Raw genomic sequence first — 18,509 nt, 5'->3', positions numbered from 1 at the left:
CCATTTAAGAGTGATAGAGGCCACTGTGTTCTTGGGGACCTTCAATGCTGCAGACACTTTTTTGTACCCTTCCCCAGAGCTGTGCCTCGACACAATCCTACCGCAGAGCTCTACAGACATTCCTTCAACCTCATGGCTTGGTTTTTGCTCTGACATGCACGGTCAACTGTGGGACCTTATATAGACAGGTGTGCCTTTCCAAATCATGTACAATAAATGTAATTTACCACAGGTGAACTCCAATCAAGTTGTAGAAACATCTCAAGGATGATCAATGGAAACAGGATGCACCGGAGCTCAATTTCAAGATCAGAGCAAAGTGTCTGAATACTTACAGAAATAAGGTATTTCTGTTTATTTGTAATACATTTAGAACATTTTCAAACAACCTGTTTTCGCTTTGTCATTATGGGGTAGTGTGTTGATTGATAAGGGACATTTAAAAAAATATATAATAATTAGAATAACACAATGTAGAAAAGGTGAAGGGGTCTGAATACTTTCCTAATGCACTGCATATATAGACCATCGGAGGGAAAAGACACCACTCACCATCTGTGTGCTGAGTAAAAAAGACCACTGTGAGGTTAAGTGGAGACAGTTGGGTGAACAGCTGGATGAATTATCCCTTTAATACATAGCTTTGCTGTTTCTGTTGTGTTACACAGTATGTTATGTTCTATGTTATGTGGCAAGCCCTAGAGGGCCTGGTCCTTGTCCTGAGCCGTGGGTGTGTGATCAGCAGCAGATAGGCAAGGCAGCCAGTCTGCTGGTGGACTCCAATCATGGCTCAGACCCAGCCAGGCCCAGTCGTCCATTCAATCATCCATCACCTTGACTGACTGACTGCAGCACTGCCACCCCGTCGGGGTGCTGGAGACAGCACTATCTTCCCTGGCCTGAGGATTGGGGAGAATGGCTGTGCTGCATGGGGAGGGGAGGGCTGTTTGCTGACTGGGTCATGAGGGGTCGGGGGTCGTTATTCCCCCACCAGGCAGTTAGTTTGTCAGTTAACCCCTGCTGGGTGTGAGTGACAGGAGCCCATTAGTCCAGCCTGGGCGAGAGAGGGATGGAAACAACAGTCACACCAAGACACGGAGGACACTGACTGTCTTTGACCCCCCCCCTCCCCCCAGCAGTGGATTTAGGCATAGGCGACATGGTCAGCCGCCCAGTGCGGCATGGGATGCCCGCACAATTCTTCTTTTTTTTTATATTCCAAATGGTGACATTTGCGCAATGGGTTTTCTATCGCTCATTTACATGTCACGTCAATGATATCATGTCACCGTGTGGGACTGTGGGTCAATTACCCTTGTCGGAGTGGGCGCCCTGATTCTAGTTTGTGAGCTCGGCAGGCTACTGCCTGGAAGGTCTCCCACTCAGAAGTACGAGATGGGGAGGGGGGTGGGGGTAGGTTGACCTCAAGTCTCCCCACTGGAAGCCTGAGGTAGGGGGAGCGGGGGAATCTATCAAATAGCGCACCTCTAACTTTGAAAAAGTACTAATGCAATTAGTTGTACAATTTAGTTTGTGTGTTTCTTGTTTGAAGTGCAATATTGTAATAATCATGTTCTCTTCTTTATAAGTGTGTTATTCCATTTGTGTATTTGTGTGATATAGGATTTGTGAAATGTAGTTTTTTTTTGTTAGCAATAGTGTAATACTAATAATTCCATTCTCTTTTTATTTGTATTTATATACCCCAATGTGTTTCAATTTGTCTTTACTTCTTTTTGTATATATTGTTATATGGTTTTAAATGTTATGATTATTTATTAGTGTTAAATGAGTTAGTGCAGAATGTTGGTTTTTTTTTTTTGGGGGGTGGGGGGGGGTTCACCCAGGGAGCCATACAAGCTAGAACCACCACTGCCCCCCAGGACTGTGCTGTGATCAGTGAGGGAGATCATAGAACCATCCCTAGTGTCTGCTGATTTACCTTAGTTTGCAGCCCTTCAATTTTGTGTAGTCAATTATTGTTTTGTATATTGACATGATCAGCCAAATGCCTCTAAATGTTTGTAAATTTGTCAAAAACAAAGACAGTGCGACGCCAGCCTACACAGCAGGGGAAAGGCAACATGCTAATTAATTGTCCATCAAACATTTCTAAATAAACAAGTTGACACTGTCGTCCTTCAGTCAATTTACGTTCACAAGAAACACATTTTTTTTTAAAGTACCTGTGGTTAGATGTCCCAAGGTTCATTTTGAACTTTATTTCAGCTATACGTTTGTTTTTTAAAGCACTTTTAAGCAATACAGTGACCAGCTTTCATGATACATGTTGTACTGCATACATCAAACATTCATGCCAAAAAAAAGGAAAGAGAATACTACTGAAACCTTTGTAAATCTGAACAGATATAAGTATGGAAAATAAGGTACAAAATAGGCCTTTATAACAACTGCATCAAGACAATACTACGATAAAGCAATATTAGTGCTTCAAGCTTTTAAAAATGTTAACGTGATCAGTGAAAGAAATAAAAACTTTATTTCCTAAAAAAATAACTTGTTTGCACTGGCAAACCCATTTGCGAGGGAGCTGGTCACCTTATACAGAAGTGAACTGCTTTTCCCTCCACAGAGGGATGTGCTGTATTAGTGTCAACTTTGCCAGGGGAACCATGTTCTTCTTAGCCCAAAAAAAAACACTGGTAGAAGGATACATGAAGAACCTGACAAAAATATATCCCTTTCCTTATCAATCAATCTTACTATTGACTCTGAACATGTTAGACTTGCAGAGACAAAACAAGATATAAAATAATACTTTGATAAAAATGTTTAATGGTGGAAGTCTATCAAAACAAAAGACCAATTTCAACGTTGATATTGAAGCAGGATTTGTGGGAGAGGCTATCTAAATCCTATTTATGGGCAGCAATACAAAATAATTTACTCTATATTATCGTTTTGGCTTTCCATTAGATTGTACACTAGCTCAATACATTATTATATATATCTTTTTTTTTTAAAGAAAATACATTTAAATAAAATATAAGGTAAAGAGCACCTTATCCCCAAACAACGTCTTTAACAGGTACATCATTTTTGGAAGCAATGGCACAGGAATAATCAAATGGTTATTAACGGTGCTTATAAGAATCATAGGATGGATGAATATCAGACAGACAATACCACCTATAGTCTCAGAACAGCTCCACAGCAACTTGTGACATACATGTTGACATACTGTTGTACAAATGCTCAATAATGTGTGAATTCATCCATCCAGCGAGTACATGACGGACACTATTCACTTAGAGAAGGAAGTAGGCTGAATGAGACGTGTCTTGACTTGCATCTCCACTGGGTGTACAGTATTTAACCGCTGCAGCCCAAAGATGACGCAATACTAAACATGTGCTGCCTGCCTGCATTTCTCCACAGAGAGAGAGAGAGAGAGGTTGGTAAACAAGGTACAGCTGATGAGGTGTTACCTGGCGATTGGACGACCGCCGTATCACCGCGCTATCAGAGTTAAGGTGGAGGTGGACCTCCAAAGTCATGACAGAAAGAACAGCACTTTTGCTTTACGTTCAATCAGAAGTTGTTCTACCTAGAGAGCATGCTAACTAGTGCAAACCTGTCCTGTTGACTGGTATTAAACACGCCGTAGAGGAGCATGTCACAACAATAACCCTGCCTCAAATACGCACGTGTCGCAGGAGACCGGCTGAACTTTTTAAAAACGGACATTGCATTTTTACAAACATGCCATCATACTGTAATTATCATTGATTAATGTTGAGTAAGCTCCAAAAGAACGGAATAGTCAGTCAGTAGCCTCCATTATGAATACGCTTGCATAATAAACACAATTCCAATAGAACCAATGATAAATGGGCTTTAGATTTAGCAGAGGCAGTCTTCCAGGCCATTTCGCAAGGCCAAGAGTCCAACATGACAGGGCTGCGTGCCAAGGACCCCACCACAGATATCATTATAAGAGGACGAGTTTCTCTCCCGAGAGAGAGAGAGAGAGAGAGAGAGAGAAGAATTTTTGTAGAATCAATGATAAATGGGCTTTAGATTTAGCTTGAGGCAGTCCTTCAACAGAAGAAGAGTTGACTTGTATTCCGGGCCTGTACATTTCCCAAGGCCAAGAGTCCAACACGACAGGGCTGCGTGCCAAGGACCCCACCACAGATATCATGATAACAGAAATGGTAAGAGAGATAGAAAGCAAGGTGAAAGGGCATTCTGAGGAGCAAAGCACTTTTTCCTGACACAAGGGGATCAAGAGACTACAGTCTGCTACAGGCTTTTTTAACTGAGATACAACACCAAGGTTCTATTAAGACAATGTCAGCTTTTTTTTTTGTAACAAGGTTGCCACAATTGTAACGCTAAAGTCTATGTTTTGTTTTTCTGGTTGTAAGACGTCCTACGCTGGGCTGGGCTAGCAGACACAGAGGGGAGAGCAGTGAAGTTCAGATAGATGAGAGAGCAGCAGCTGGTGTGGTTGGTTGTTGATGGGGAGTATAGTAGGCCGAGACTGAAGCCTGGGACTCTAGTAGAGGAGGATGCGTCTCTCGATGGCCTTGCGGCAGATGGGGCACTCGCTCATGCGGTCGCCACACAGCTGACAGGTGCCGTGGCCACACATGAAGATCATGTTCTTCAGCCGGTCCAGGCACACCGGACACATGGTCTGGAGAGATACGCACAGCGACACTTAGTACTCATCCCAGTTCTGATATAAACATACTGTATTTGGAAAATGGTTGCTGTAAGACATGGCTACAGATGCCAAGAGAGTCTAAAGCCATGTTTAAGGGCGAGGAAAAGGTGTTTAATATCCACATGCTACAGTGCCGTCAGAAAGTATTCATAACCCTTGACTTACACATTTTGTGTTACAGCCTGAATTCAACATTTTCTCGCACCCATTGACACACAATACCGAATAACGTCAAAGTGAAAACATGTTTAGACATTTTTGCAAATTCATTGAAACAAAACGGAAATCTAATTTATACAAGGATTCACACCTGAGTCAATACATGTTAGAATCACCTTTGGCAGCGATTACAGCTGTGAGTATATCTGGGTAAGTCTAAGAGCTTTGCACACCTGGATTGCACACTATTTGCACATTCTTTTTTTTATTCTTCAAGCTCTGTCAAGTTGGTTGTTGGGGATTGCTTGACAGCCATTTTCAAGTTTTGCCATAGATTTTCAAACCGATTTAAGTCAAAACCGTAACAAGGCCACGCAGACCTTGGTAAGCAACTCCAGTGTATATTTGGTCTTGTGTATTAAGTTAGTGTCCTGCTGATAGGTGAATGTGTGTCCCAGTGTCTGTTGGAAAGCAGACTGAACCTGGCTTTTCTCTGGGATTTTTACTGTGCTTAACTCTACTCAGTCGCCACCCCCAAACAAAACCCCCCAAGTCCTTGACCCATGACAAGCATACCCATAACATGATGCAGCCACCACCATGCTTGAAAACATGAAGAGTGGTACTCAGTGATGTGCTGGATTTGCACCAAACATAACGCTTGTAAACTCAGCAAAACAAGAAACGTCCCTTTTTCAGGACCATGTCTTTCAAAGATAATTCGTAAAAATCCAAATAACTTCACAGATCTTCATTGTAAAAGGTTTAAAAACTCTTTCCCATGCTTGTTCAATGAACCATAATCAATTAATGAACATGCACCTGTGGAACGGTCATTAAGACACTAACAGCTTAGATGGCAGGCAATTAAGGTCACAGTTATGAAAACTTAGGACACTAAAGTGACCTTTCTAATGACTCTGAAAAACACCAAAAGAAAGATGCCCAGGGTCTCTGCTCATCTGCGTGAACGTGCCTTAGGCATGCTGCAAGGAGGCATGAGGACTGCAGATGTGGACAGGGCAATAAATTGCCATGTCCGTACTGTGAGACACCTAAGACAGCGCTACAGGGAAACAGGACGGACAGCTGATCGTCCTCGCAGTGGCAGACCACGTGTAACAACACCTGCACAGAATTGGTACATCCGAACATCACACCTGCGGGACAGGTACAGGATGGCAACAACAACTGCCAGAGTTACACCAGGAACGCACAATCCCTCCATCAGTGCTCAGACTGTCCGCAATAGGCTGAGAGAGGCTGGACTGAGGGCTTGTAGGCCTGTTGTAAGGCAGGACCTCACCAGACATCACCGGCAACAACGTCGCAGGATGAGCAAAAAGTGCTTTTCACTGACAAGTCACGGTTTTGTCTCACCAGGGGTGATGGTCGGATTCGCGTTTATCGTTGAAGGAATGAGCATTACACTGAGGCCTGTACTCTGGAACGGGATCGAGGTGGAGGGTCCGTCATGGTCTGGGGCGGTGTGTCACAGCATCATTGGACTGAACTTGTTGTCATTGCAGGCAATCTCAACGCTGTGCGTTACAGGGAAGACATCCTCCTCCCTCATGTGGTACCCTTCCTGCAGGCTCATCCTGACATGACCCTCCAGCATGACAATGCCACCAGCCATACTGCTCGTTCTGTGCATGATTTCCTGCAAGACAGGAATGTCAGTGTTCTGTCATGGCTAGCAAAGAGCCCGGATCTCAATCCCATTGAGCACATCTGGGACCTGTTGGATCGGAGGGTGAGGGCTAGGGCCATTCCCCCCAGAAATGTGCGGGAACTTGCAGGTGCCTTGGTGGAAGAGTGGGGTAACATCTCACAGCAAGAACTGGCAAATCTGGTGCAGTCCATGAGGAGGAGATGCACTGCTGTACTTAATGCAGCTGGTGGCCACAACAGATACTGACTGTTACTTTTGATTTTGACCCCCCCCCTTCTTTGTTCAGGGACACATTATTCCATTTCTGTTAGTCACATGTCTGTGGAACTTGTTCAGTTTATGTCTCAGTTGTTGAATCTTGTTATGTTCATACAAATTTTTGCACATGTTAAGTTTGCTGAAAATAAACGCAGTTGACAGTGAGAGGACTTTACTTTTTTTGCGGAGTTTATTTACAAAATGAAGTTGTATTTTTGCAGTTTTACGTTAGTGCCTTACTGCAAACAGGATGTATGTTTTGGATTATTTCATTATGTACAGGCATCCATTTTTTCACTCTGTCATTTAGGTTAGTACTGTGGAGTAACTACAATGTTGTTGATCCATTCTCAGTTCTCTCCTAACACAGCCATTAAACTGTTTTAAAGTCACCAACGGCCTCATGTTGAAATGCCTGAGCGGTTTCCTTCCTCTCCGGCAACTGAGTTAGGAAGGACGCCTGTATCTTTGTAGGGACTGGTGTATTGATGAACAATCCAAAGATTAATAACTTCACCATGCTCAAAGGGACATTAAATGCATTTTTATTTTTAGAAGTACCATCTACCAATAGGTGCCTTTCTTTGCGAGGCATTGGAAAACCTCCCTGGTATTTACGGTTGAATCTTTGTTTGAAATTCATTGCTCAACTGAGGGACCTTACAGATAATTGTATGTGTGGGGTACAGAGATGAGGTAGTCATAAAGAAATCATGTTAAACACTATTATTGTACACAGAGTGAGTCCATGCAACCTTATATGTGACTTGTAAAGCACATTTGTACTCCTGAACTTATTTAGGCTTGCCATAACAAAGATGTTGAATACTTAAGACTCAAGACATTTCAGCATTTCATTTGTAATATTAAAAATATCCTAAAAGAAACATACTTCCCCTTTGACATTATGGGGTATTGTGTGTAGGCCAGTGACACACAATCTAAATTGAATCCATAGTAAATTCAGGCTGTAACACAACAAAACGTGGAATAAGTTCAAGGGTGTGAATACGTTCTGAAGGCATTGTAAGTGAATAGTTATTGGATGTGCCTAGCATACGCACAAAGAGGACTGTTTAACATTTGTTATTACAATGAAACCAAATCTGAACCAAGTATATAAACTCAAATGATGCATGGCGTTTAAGTAGATATCACCATGTTGTCTTTCGTACATACCACCACGCTTACCTGCTCCTTGATGTCCTGCAGTTGTTGCTGCAGCTTCTGAACGTCAGCGTTGACATTGGTGTTGTCTTTGTCTCTCTGCATGGCCGGGATATTACCGCTGGCTGTAGGAGGAAAACAAGAATAGAGCGCACACAAAGTTGAGAAAGTAACCAACAACCAACATATGCAGGCTCTCAAACTAGTGGCCCCCGAGCCGTTTCAATGCAGCCTAGAGAGACCGCAAGCGGGAGAGATTGAGAGAGAGAAGGGGAGATGCCTTTCATTCCGTTGGTGGCAATGTCAACGCAAACCTCCCTTTTATTGACATGCTGCTCTAAAGGCCGAACGAATCAAGCAATCATACAGCCCCGTTCTATGTGGGGGGCCGTTCTGGGAAGAGTTCTACACTTGAATCCAGGCCTTTTTTAACAAGCAGGGATTTCAGAGTTCGACACATGCACTTCCCCAGACAGTGTTTGGCCGAAAATGGTCCGAGGCCACGTGCTTGAGGGCACAACCTGTCTGAATGGTGGAAATCAGTGTAATTGTGGGTCGGTGCGATTCTGTGTGTGGTGTGGAGCGGTGGACGAAGGATCGCTGCAAAGGAAAAGGGGGTTTAGGCAACAGGGCCTAGGCCAGGCAGGGCAGACAGCAGAGGGGAGTTTTGAACCAGGGCAGAGGATGAGATACTTACACCAACTTAGCGCCAGATTGTTGGGCTGGAGCAGATCCTGCTGCGACCCCCCTGCCATTAGAGCTGAGTTAGAGCTACCTGCTGAGAATAACCAGTCACAGTGTTATAGCAGGAGCCCCAGATACAACTCCACAAGACAAGGCCTGAGGAGGAGCAGTCTACTCTCTATTAAAAGGCCTCGAGAGCGAGCGAGCGAGAGCGAGAGAGAGAGAGAGAGAGAGAGAGAGAGAGAGAGAGAAGAGCAAGGAAAATGAGGTTATTAAATCAGAAATAGATGTTAGGTGGGAGGTGGGGAGGAGTCTTCGCTAGATCGAGTAAGGCAGCTGGCTGCAACCGCTTCCTTCCAAGTCGAAAAACAAAAAACACACTAAATAGTGTTATTAGGACCAGGAAAAGAGCTGTTTGGGTCAGCAGTGCCCAGCAGCTAACCTGACAACTCTTAAGTGCTCCCCATTAAACACTAACTAACACTAAGGCTAGGAGAGTCTCGTCTAGGTCGGCATCCCTCTTCAAATGTCAAGGGACATAGGGGAATGTGCATGTGCGCATCTGTGTGTGATAGACGATGTACTTTGTATTTGAAGAGATCGGTGTGTGTGAGTATGTGTGTGTTTGTGCGATACGGGAGTTTGTGGCAACACACAGAAAGATCTTTCGACAAGCGAATCTTCGGCAAATCAATATAAAAATCAGTGAACTTACAACAGTTTCCCCTTTAACTCAACATAAAATAATAAGGACAACAAAATAAAGGGAACTGCGTGTGAGGTGCAGTCATAAAGGAGGGACAATAATGTGATCGAAGAGCGTGTGCAACTTAAAGACAACACTAGGGATGGTGAACGTAACCCAAAACACACACATTAAAAAAATGACCAACATTGTACCGTCACTGCTTAGCTAACAGATTGATTTGGATGGAGAAATGGACTGATGGTGATATTGGAAGCAGTTTTACAAATATACTTCTAGGGGCCAGTTAAGGGAGAATTAATAGCCAGTTATGGAGGCCAATTTCTGTTAATCACGAGTGCATGCTGCTAAAAATGTTATAAAACTGACGTGATTGAATTACATGTTATGATTAAACAGATTCCATAAAAATTGGTCAGCCAGTTCTAGTCTGATTAAGTTGACGATCATAGATGACGCATTAAATGACCTCAACTAGGGAGGTGGTGTCCTTGTCTGGGAAAATAACACATTCGACTAAAACACACAAAACAATGACAACGCCAACGTTTGAATAATGCGTGAGCAAGAAGGCTGTGAATCAGAAAACCAAAGCCAACACCAACAAACAGAACATGTTCATCGTGGGGGGGGTGGGACGAAGGGACGGTGAGTCATGACAAGAAAGAAAGGAGGATAAAAAGGGAATTAAAAGGGAACGTGTGGAAGATTCACTCACTAAGGTCCTCATCATCCTCATCATCATCATCATCATCAGCTGCATCATCCTCCATACCTTTCCCTCCACAACACAGGACGAAGGGCGTGCGGCGTTCCACAACAGCCCGGCATTGTACGCACTTCTTCATGAGGCTGGCACAGTCTGCAGCGAGGGAGGGAACAAACACAGACAGGGTCACAGGTCAGTAAGGCCCGCTGGAACAGGTGAAAGACTTGGGATAAAGAGACGGGGTCCCGTTCCACGGGGCAAACCGGACGCAACCTAGGCTGGTTCACTTCATGTACTTACTCTCACAAGCGCACATGTGACCGCAGGGCTCGAAGAGCACGGCAGCCTTCTTGTCGGAACACACGACACACTCCTCAATCTGTACGGAGACAAAAAAAACAAACATCTGATGTCAATGAAAGGAAAGAGAAGAAAAAGTCATACCTCTGATTGGAGGATGTCTTTACTACCCCCAAACAGATTGAAAACATCTATCAATTGATTCTCTCATTAGTAACTTATACAGCTTGATACTTATCGAAGCGCAACAAAAGTTAGCGTAAATCATTCAGGGACAGTAAGTCTTTGGTCCACCCACACAGACAGCGTGGTGAAGAAGGCGCAGCAGCGCCTCTTCAACCTCAGGAGGCTGAAGAAATCCGGCTTGTCACCAAAAACACTCAAACTTTTACAGATGCACAATCGAGAGCATCCTGTCGGGCTGTATCACCGCCTGGTAAGGCAGCTACTCCGCCCATAACCGGAAGGCTCTCCAGAGGGTAGTGAGGTCTGCACAACGCATCACCGGGTGCAAACTACCTGCCCTCCAGGACACCTACACCACCCGATGTCACAGGAAGCCCAAAAAGATCATCAAGGACAGCAACAACCCGAGCCACTGCCTGTTCACCCCGCTAACATCCAGAAGACGAGGTCAGTACAGGTGCATCAAAGCTGGGACCGAGAGACTGAAAAACAACTTCTATCTCAAGGCCATCAGACTGTTAAACAGCCATCACTAACATTGAGGGGCTGCTGCCAACATACTGACTCAACTCAAGCCACTTTAATAATGGAAAAATTGATGTAATCAATTTATCACTAGCCACTTTATATTAGATCATGTTTACATAACCTACATTATTCATCTCATATGTATATACTGTACTCTATACCATCTACTGCATCTTGCCATCCTGATGTTATTAGATGTATCACTAGCCACTTTAAACAATGCCACTTTATATAATGTTTTCATAACCTACATTACTCATCTCATATGTATATACTGTACTCTATACCATCTACTGCATCTTGCCATCCTGATGTAATGTATCACTAGCCACCTTAAACAATACTGCTTTATATGTTTTCATACCCTACAATACTCATCTCATATGTATATACTGTAGTCCATACCATCTATTACATCTTGCCTATGCCGTTCGGCCATCACTCATTTATATATTTTTACGTACATATTCGTATTCATTCCTTTACACTTGTGTGTACAAGCTAGTTGTTGTGGAATTGGTAGATTACTTGTTAAGATATTACTGCATGGTTGGAACTAGAAGCACAAGCATTTTGCTACACTCGCATTAACACCTGCTAACCATGTGTATGTGACAAATACATTTGATTTGATTTTGACATCAATGGGAGACAACCCAGATCCTAAGTCAGAATACCGCCCTGAAATTCTCCAATACAGACATGATCACTTTATTGAGGCTGGGTGGGTGTGCAACAGTACCTTGGTTCTGGACTGGACCTGGTCCTTGCAGATGAGACACTTCTTGACGCGGGGGGAGCAGAGAGAGCAGGTGGCGATGTGTCCGCACGGTCCGAACAGGGTGTCTCTCTTCATGTCAGAACACACCATACACTCCTCCAGGGTCTCACCGTTACTGTTCAGAGACGGGCTGCGAGAGCCCACCTGGCCACTGGAGGGGAGACACGGGGAGAGAAGAGGGCGCTTGTGAGAAAGAGGAGACCGGATACAATGGAAGATAGGGGAGACAACTACTTGGAGCGCAACAACCGTGTTACAGTGTGGTTTATAAGGTCTGGGCTGGGGGCTGGGTAAAGGAACTAGGGTTTCTTACCTGCTCTTCTCCTTGTGGCACTTGGCCAGGGCCTTACAGAGGCTGGGGTCGGGGCAGAGGTCCAGAGGGGACTGGCCCTTCTTGTTGCGGATGGTCAGGTCTGCTCCGTTAGCCGCCAGGAAGCAGGCGATGGACGCTGCACTCTTCTTCTCTGCTCCCTGGGTGCCCAGGCCCATGATCAGCTGTGGAGGACCAACGCACAGGAGTCAGTAAGGCTGTCTTTTTCTGTCTCCCTTATCCTTTCACCCATTCTCGGTCTTTGTCCCACTCCATCTCCCACTTACCACTCCTCCCAGCTCCACCAGACAGAGGAGAGGAGAGCGAAGCAGACAGTGTCTGATTAGAATGTGTGAACTAGCGTGTAGGGCTGTACAGGTTGAGGCTGGGTCAATCTCCCATAGCATCACTTTACAAGATGACAGTTGAATTAGCCACCCTAATGGCTCCATCAGTACAGATGTAAGCCACTGGTTAGAAAGAGTCAGACATGTTGAGGATAAATTACTTGGGAGACAGGGGGCTTTGAAATGGCCCAGCCAGCCGAGTGAGGAGCTGTCTCGGCATAGTAATGAGCCGAAACGGTGCTTGAAATCCCAATGAAGCATGCCCCCTTATGTATATCTCTCAATGGGACTTTCTTGTTTAACCCCCTAGATAGAGTCCATTGACGTGTCAGTGAGTCAAAAAGTCCCCATCAAAATCCGTCAGTTTAAGCTAGATATGTTTTTTTTTTTCTGCATTGGATGTGTCTCGATCCACCGCATCCGCCAGTGTCGCACTTCCGCACCTGCGGTGAAAGGCGGCAGAGCTAGAGCGTTGTCTGTCAGACCATGAGACATCCCGAAAATCGATCTTCTCACTGAAACATCTGTAGTGTCCAAACAGTTTGGCCTACAACCTATAATGACCCCTCTATGGAAAGGGGAGACTCCCACGAACGCGATGGTGTTCTCCGTTTTGCTCTACGACCCCACAAGTGTCACGGGACTCATCTTAAGGTAACCGGTACCGTTTAAAAAAAAAAAGAATTGAAGTATGAAGGTAGTTTACCAAAAAAAGTCATTAAATATGTATAAAATAAATATATTTCATTCGTTTTTTTTTAATACATCTCCTAGATTTAGAGACACTTCAAAACCTTGTTTCTTCTGATTTATATTTGGACTGTCCTTTTTGCCATTTATGAATGTATTACTCAAAAGGGGTCCTAAAATTCCAAATCAAATAGCTAAATGCTCCATTGTTTGACCATGTTAAAACAATTCCATATGTTAGCTTAGCACCCCCCCCCCTTAAACTCAGAATAATTAAATAAATGCTTAATCCCGTACCGTGTTTTTGGATGGTTCCCAGGGCTCCACCTTGCTGACGTCTTGCATGTCCTGCAGCTGGCGGAGCTGGGACAGCGTGTGGTGACGCAACGCCTCGTGGAGAGGAGTGTCCCCGTCCTTGTCCTGCACGTCCAGCTTGGCTTCCGCTCGCACCAGTAGCTGGAGACAGACACACATGGTGCTAATTTATAATGAGCATTTATTCGTATAACAGTTCAGTACCCATTTTTCTTTCAAAACAATCATCATCCAAATGAGTATAGCACCATATCGTAGCAAGAGGTCCTGCACATGACTGTGGTCCTGCTGCGCCAGTCTGAAGCTGCACTAGCCAACCACTCCACAAGATGGCGACGTAACAGCTTTACCCAGACAGGAGCCACATTACTCCACTCTCACGTTCCCTCCCAGAAAGCTTTCTCCTTTCTTTGGCACTACGTCAGCTTGGACCTAGCGGGCTAATTCTACTGCAGGAGATCCTCCATTTTAAATGAAACGTGGGTTACTGTCTTTGATGTTCTCAACAGCCTTTAGTGCACCGTCAGGGGGACAGATAGCGAGATAACTACAGATAGCATCTTCAATTAGTGGTAGGAGAGAGGGAGCGAGGAGAGGAGCAAGGGAGTAAGGAGAGTAGCGAGGGAGCAAGGAAAGTAGAAAAGAGGGGGGGGGGAGGGAGGGAGGAGAGACTGACCCTGACTATCTGTGTGTGCTGTCTCTCCACAGCCAGGTGCAGGGCCGTCTGTTGGTTTACATTCTGGATGTCCAGGCTGGCACTGCCCTGAGAGGAGGAAACAGAAGGAACACACAGAGACGGGGAGAGAGAGAGAGAGAGAGAGAGCTATCGTTCAAATATTCCTGTATAAAACGCCCCAGTATAACATGCACACACTGGTTCTGCAGTGTACCTCCTAATGTATACTACAGTACATTGGTGCATGACTGCATGGTTTAAGCTCGGGCTGAACAATATATTGAATTCATTCGAATTCATACACATTTCTATAAAAGGAATTGGCGACTAGTTCTCATTCTGAGAAACAAGCATCATCTTATCCAGGTAGGCGACTTGATTTCAACATCTAAAAGTGGACAGGCTAGCATGTTGTTCAAACAGATGGAGATGGACAGGAGGGTGTGTTCATAACAGTTCAACTGTTCTACCTTGTTAGCAAGCAAATTGATCCAAGTTGGCTAGACTTCACATATAAAAGATTAGCCGGTTACTCACTAGCACGTGGGCTTGTGCTTCAGGGGTTGTTTGAGACATTTTCTATAATGCCTGCGACAAGAAGTTGGTCATTTCTTAGTGGGGATGTGCATTGTACATGGTTCTGGTTCAATTTGTTACCAAAAGGGCATTTTCATAGCCAGATCAGTGACTGTTGAAAAAAACAGGTTCAACTATTTTGATAGAAAAAAAAAAAAAAAGATGCTCTTATGGTTGTGGAAGGCTTATATTTGGCCTAGGTAGAAATTTCACAAGCCCAGAATTCATTCGGCTATTCCAGACTGTTTGAAATGCAGTGGTGTGTTAGTGTGTCCCCTACCTGGTGAACCAGCAGCTCGGCCACCTCCACGTGGTTGTTGAGTGCGGCCAGATGCAGGGCGGTGTAACCATCGTCCTTCTTCTCGTCTACGATCCAGGGCCGCGGCAGCTTGGACAGCAACACACGCATGGCACTGCAACGAGAGAGAGAGCGAGAGAGAGAGAGCGAGAGAGAGAGAGAGAGAGAGAGAGAGAGAGAGAGAGAGAGAGAGAGAGAGAGAGAGAGAGAGAAACCGAGAGGGAGGGAGAGAGAGGGATGAGCAGGAAGATGACGGTTTGGTGCATGACAACAGAATCCTAGGAAGGAAGGAAGGTCATGAGGGCGCAATCAATTGATCATTGCTGAATGACTAGGGATGAGTCCCAAATGGTGCACTGCCTTTGACTAGATTCCTACCGGCCCTATGGGATAGGACAGTGATGGTCCAGTCACGTGGCCAGGATACATTTTGGAAATATGTTAACATTCCTCAACGTATCTATAGATTCGATTCTTTATCTCAAAGTCCAATACGCCGCTTGAAAGGCATCACTCCACTGAGGACCAACACACACTACAGAGAAAGGTGCTGAAACATACAGTAGTGCACCCAAAACAATATTTTTTTTAAACACACACACACACACCAGTTAGATTTCTTTCAACAGTACATTCCTTCTTACATGGAAACTACTAGAATGCTAAGGATGGGCTTGGCTAGTGGCACAACATTTACATTTACATTTAAGTAATTTAGCAGACGCTCTTATCCAGAGCGACTTACAAATTGGTGCATTCACCTTATGATATCCACAGCTTCTACTTAGGCTAACCTTTGAGGAGTTCTGTACAAGTGCCTGAGGGAATTTGAGAAACCCACGTCCTCAAGTCAAACCCAGTTGAAAGAAGAGAGAAAGTCTTTCCCTGGTGAAGCAGCACAAAAGCCCCCGTTATTGAGAGGAAAACTGGTCATTACACCACAGTTAGCTGCTTTCAGTCAGCTCTCCTTATGGGGGGGTGAGAGAGAATCTATTGTTTAAACAGGGTTGTTAAAGAGGGGTGCGTTGCGAGGCAGCAGCGAGTGGTTATGCTCCTGTTTGAAGGTCATTTGGAGGTTACATGCCTTATAGAGAGATGGCTGCTGCATGGGGAAACGACATGACAAGGCGGCAAGTAGTAGTGTGTCTGGACTGGAATAAGGCCTATTGACATTCTGCAGAGCACTTGGAAAAGAGAGCCAACTATGCAATGACGCCACACCAAAACAGAAACGGGATAGAACATTGGACTGGGGAGAGCAACATCACAATGGAAAACTGGCCTATATGGGCAGACCCTATTTGAACGTGGGAGAGAGGCGGAGCGGTTGAAGGACAGAGGCAGGCATGCGACAAACCCCCTGCTGAGCAGACTGGGTCTTCCATCAAACCTCCTCAGCTAGCTAACACACATCCAATTCTCTCTATCCATCGCTCCATCCCCTCTTGCCCTGCCCAGCCCAGGGTAAGCAGCCTGGGCTAGAAGTGACCAGCCCACAGACCAGTCAAGTGGCTCTCATCCCGACACACACTGCATGTAGTGAGGCAATATCGTAACCTTCCTAATACAGTCAACCAGGCCAATAGTCAAAGACTAAACCTGGCTATATCTACTGACTTTGTGGGGAAACTTGTCACCTTGGCCAGCCCTGGCCATGGAACGGCGTAGGTTGCATCTTTGAACTGCGACAAAAAAAAAAAAAACACAGCCAAGTTCAAAAAGGGTTTTGACACGGCTGAAAAGTCCTGGCAAGGCATGTACTAGAGAACCAGCGGGAAAAGGAAGAGGAAGCGCAGTAGTTGCTAGGTAGATATTAGGTCCTTATACACGTGTAGCAGTGAAACAAAAAGAACGATAGAGCAAGAAAGAAAGTAGAGACGCAGGCACATGCTGGGAGTAGAGTAGGCTTTGGGGCTCGGAGCTCTCTGGAGTACCGGTTAGCTGCAGGGTAGATTCTGCTAAACCCACACTCTCTCTCTTTCTTTAGAGTAATAAATAGCATCAGCATAGTAACCCTCCAAGCTGCAGCAGAAGTTCAGTATATTTCTGTACAGAGCAGAGCTGGCTGCTGTATTACTGCAGTGCTGCAGAATACCCTGATCCCCAGTCTCTCTCTCTGTCTCCGCACAGCGTCTGTCTTAAGCACACCTGCATTGCTTGCAGCCATCTTAAAATGCTTAATGCAGGAGAGCGTGGCTTAAACGTGTTGCCAACCAGCCGCAGCTCTACTGCTACCAGTTTTCTAAACAGTCAAGATGTGTCACTGTGAAATAGCGCAGTAGTTCGTAAGATATAAGATATAATGATCACATGGGACACTTTCAAGAAATGTCCCTCAAGAATATTTAAACAATTGTATAAACTAATAAATATTTGACAGCTGTGTTCCTCTTCTCTATTCTACAGGACTAAAACACTGTTGAGTTGAGAGAGAAGATAATGTTCTCACCCCAAGAACTGTCTACAGCGTGACATTGAGAGTCAACCGTTCTGAATTGCACTCTCCTTGACTACAAGAGTTTTCATGAGACCCACAGGCAACCATCCCATGCAAAAGCTTTTGTTCTCTGGTCCTTGCTATCTGGTATCCTTGGGATGTCCTTACCCCCATTGAAGATGAAAGGTAAAATGGTTAACGTGGCAATATGTAACTTTTTTGGGCAACCCGACCAAATTCACATAGAAATGTGAGTTATAGATCCGTCATGCTCATTGAAAGCAAGTCAAAAAAAGTGGTAGATCTGTTCTATGTGCATAATTTCTATGCTTCCCATCAAATTTTGTTTTTGCGTCTTTTACTTTCAGTTTTGTATACCTGCTTCAAACAACTTAAAATAAAATATATTTGGCTATTGAAAAGATATTTCACAGCAGTTTAGACAGTACAATGATTCTCTACACTATACATTGTTTTGTCAAACTTCGATTAGCAGATACCCATAGACTTGCAGTCATTGCGCTAAAGCTAGCTAGCATTGGCTCGCAAAACTATCTCTAACTTCCTTCATACTGGACACAGAGACATAAGAATGGTAACCATGAGCTCATCTGACTCTGGGGAAGTAGATAAAGGGCCTCATTGCAAAATAGCCTATTTTGACTTTGTGTCTGGAAACTAGTGACAACCGGAAAATGACGCAATTATTCCAAAACTGGAGCTCATTGTTGGAACACATATTTAAGGTTTTGTCACGCAAATGCCCATGTAAAAATGGAACAGGAAAAGCAAATGAACATAGTCTTCAAGAGTCAGTCAGAACTACAGACGTTTTCGTGAGAAGGCCGATTTTCGTAACGTCTCATAAACACTGCTGTAGCTCGGCCACCTTTCAACACAGATGCGGAAGGCCGACAGAGGCAGATGGGGTGGATTGAGACGCAGCCAGTGCAACAAAAAAACATCACTAGCTTAAATTAACAGATTTTGATACCCATTTTTTTAATGTTACTT

At 44.5% G+C, this 18,509-nt stretch overlaps 1 protein-coding gene across 11 annotated transcripts in view; it reads right to left on the bottom strand.

Annotated features, from left to right (window-relative positions):
- Positions 1–2,776: 2,776 nt before the first annotated feature.
- The window catches only part of mib1 (MIB E3 ubiquitin protein ligase 1), a 99,254-nt gene continuing 83,521 nt past the window's right edge, over positions 2,777–18,509 (bottom strand). For 2 of the 11 annotated variants that reach the window (XM_045714754.1, XM_045714756.1), the window contains 10 exons: positions 15,041–15,173; positions 14,185–14,271; positions 13,491–13,649; positions 12,160–12,341; positions 11,808–11,997; positions 10,352–10,430; positions 10,061–10,204; positions 8,650–8,730; positions 7,965–8,077; positions 2,777–4,663 (listed from right to left, as the gene is read on the bottom strand). In XM_045714754.1, the coding sequence (XP_045570710.1) occupies positions 4,523–4,663; positions 7,965–8,077; positions 8,650–8,730; positions 10,061–10,204; positions 10,352–10,430; positions 11,808–11,997; positions 12,160–12,341; positions 13,491–13,649; positions 14,185–14,271; positions 15,041–15,173 (1,309 nt within the window). In that variant the 3' untranslated portion in view covers positions 2,777–4,522. The remainder of the gene's footprint in view (positions 4,664–7,964; positions 8,078–8,649; positions 8,731–10,060; positions 10,205–10,351; positions 10,431–11,807; positions 11,998–12,159; positions 12,342–13,490; positions 13,650–14,184; positions 14,272–15,040; positions 15,174–18,509) is intronic. The other 9 variants (XM_014191774.2, XM_045714755.1, XM_014191775.2 and 6 more) reach the window with 9 other exon arrangements.

This window comes from Salmo salar, chromosome ssa03 (genome assembly GCF_905237065.1).
Source record: "Salmo salar chromosome ssa03, Ssal_v3.1, whole genome shotgun sequence".
Classification (NCBI taxonomy): Eukaryota; Metazoa; Chordata; class Actinopteri; order Salmoniformes; family Salmonidae; genus Salmo; species Salmo salar.
This window is presented reverse-complemented; position numbering and strand designations above follow the sequence as displayed.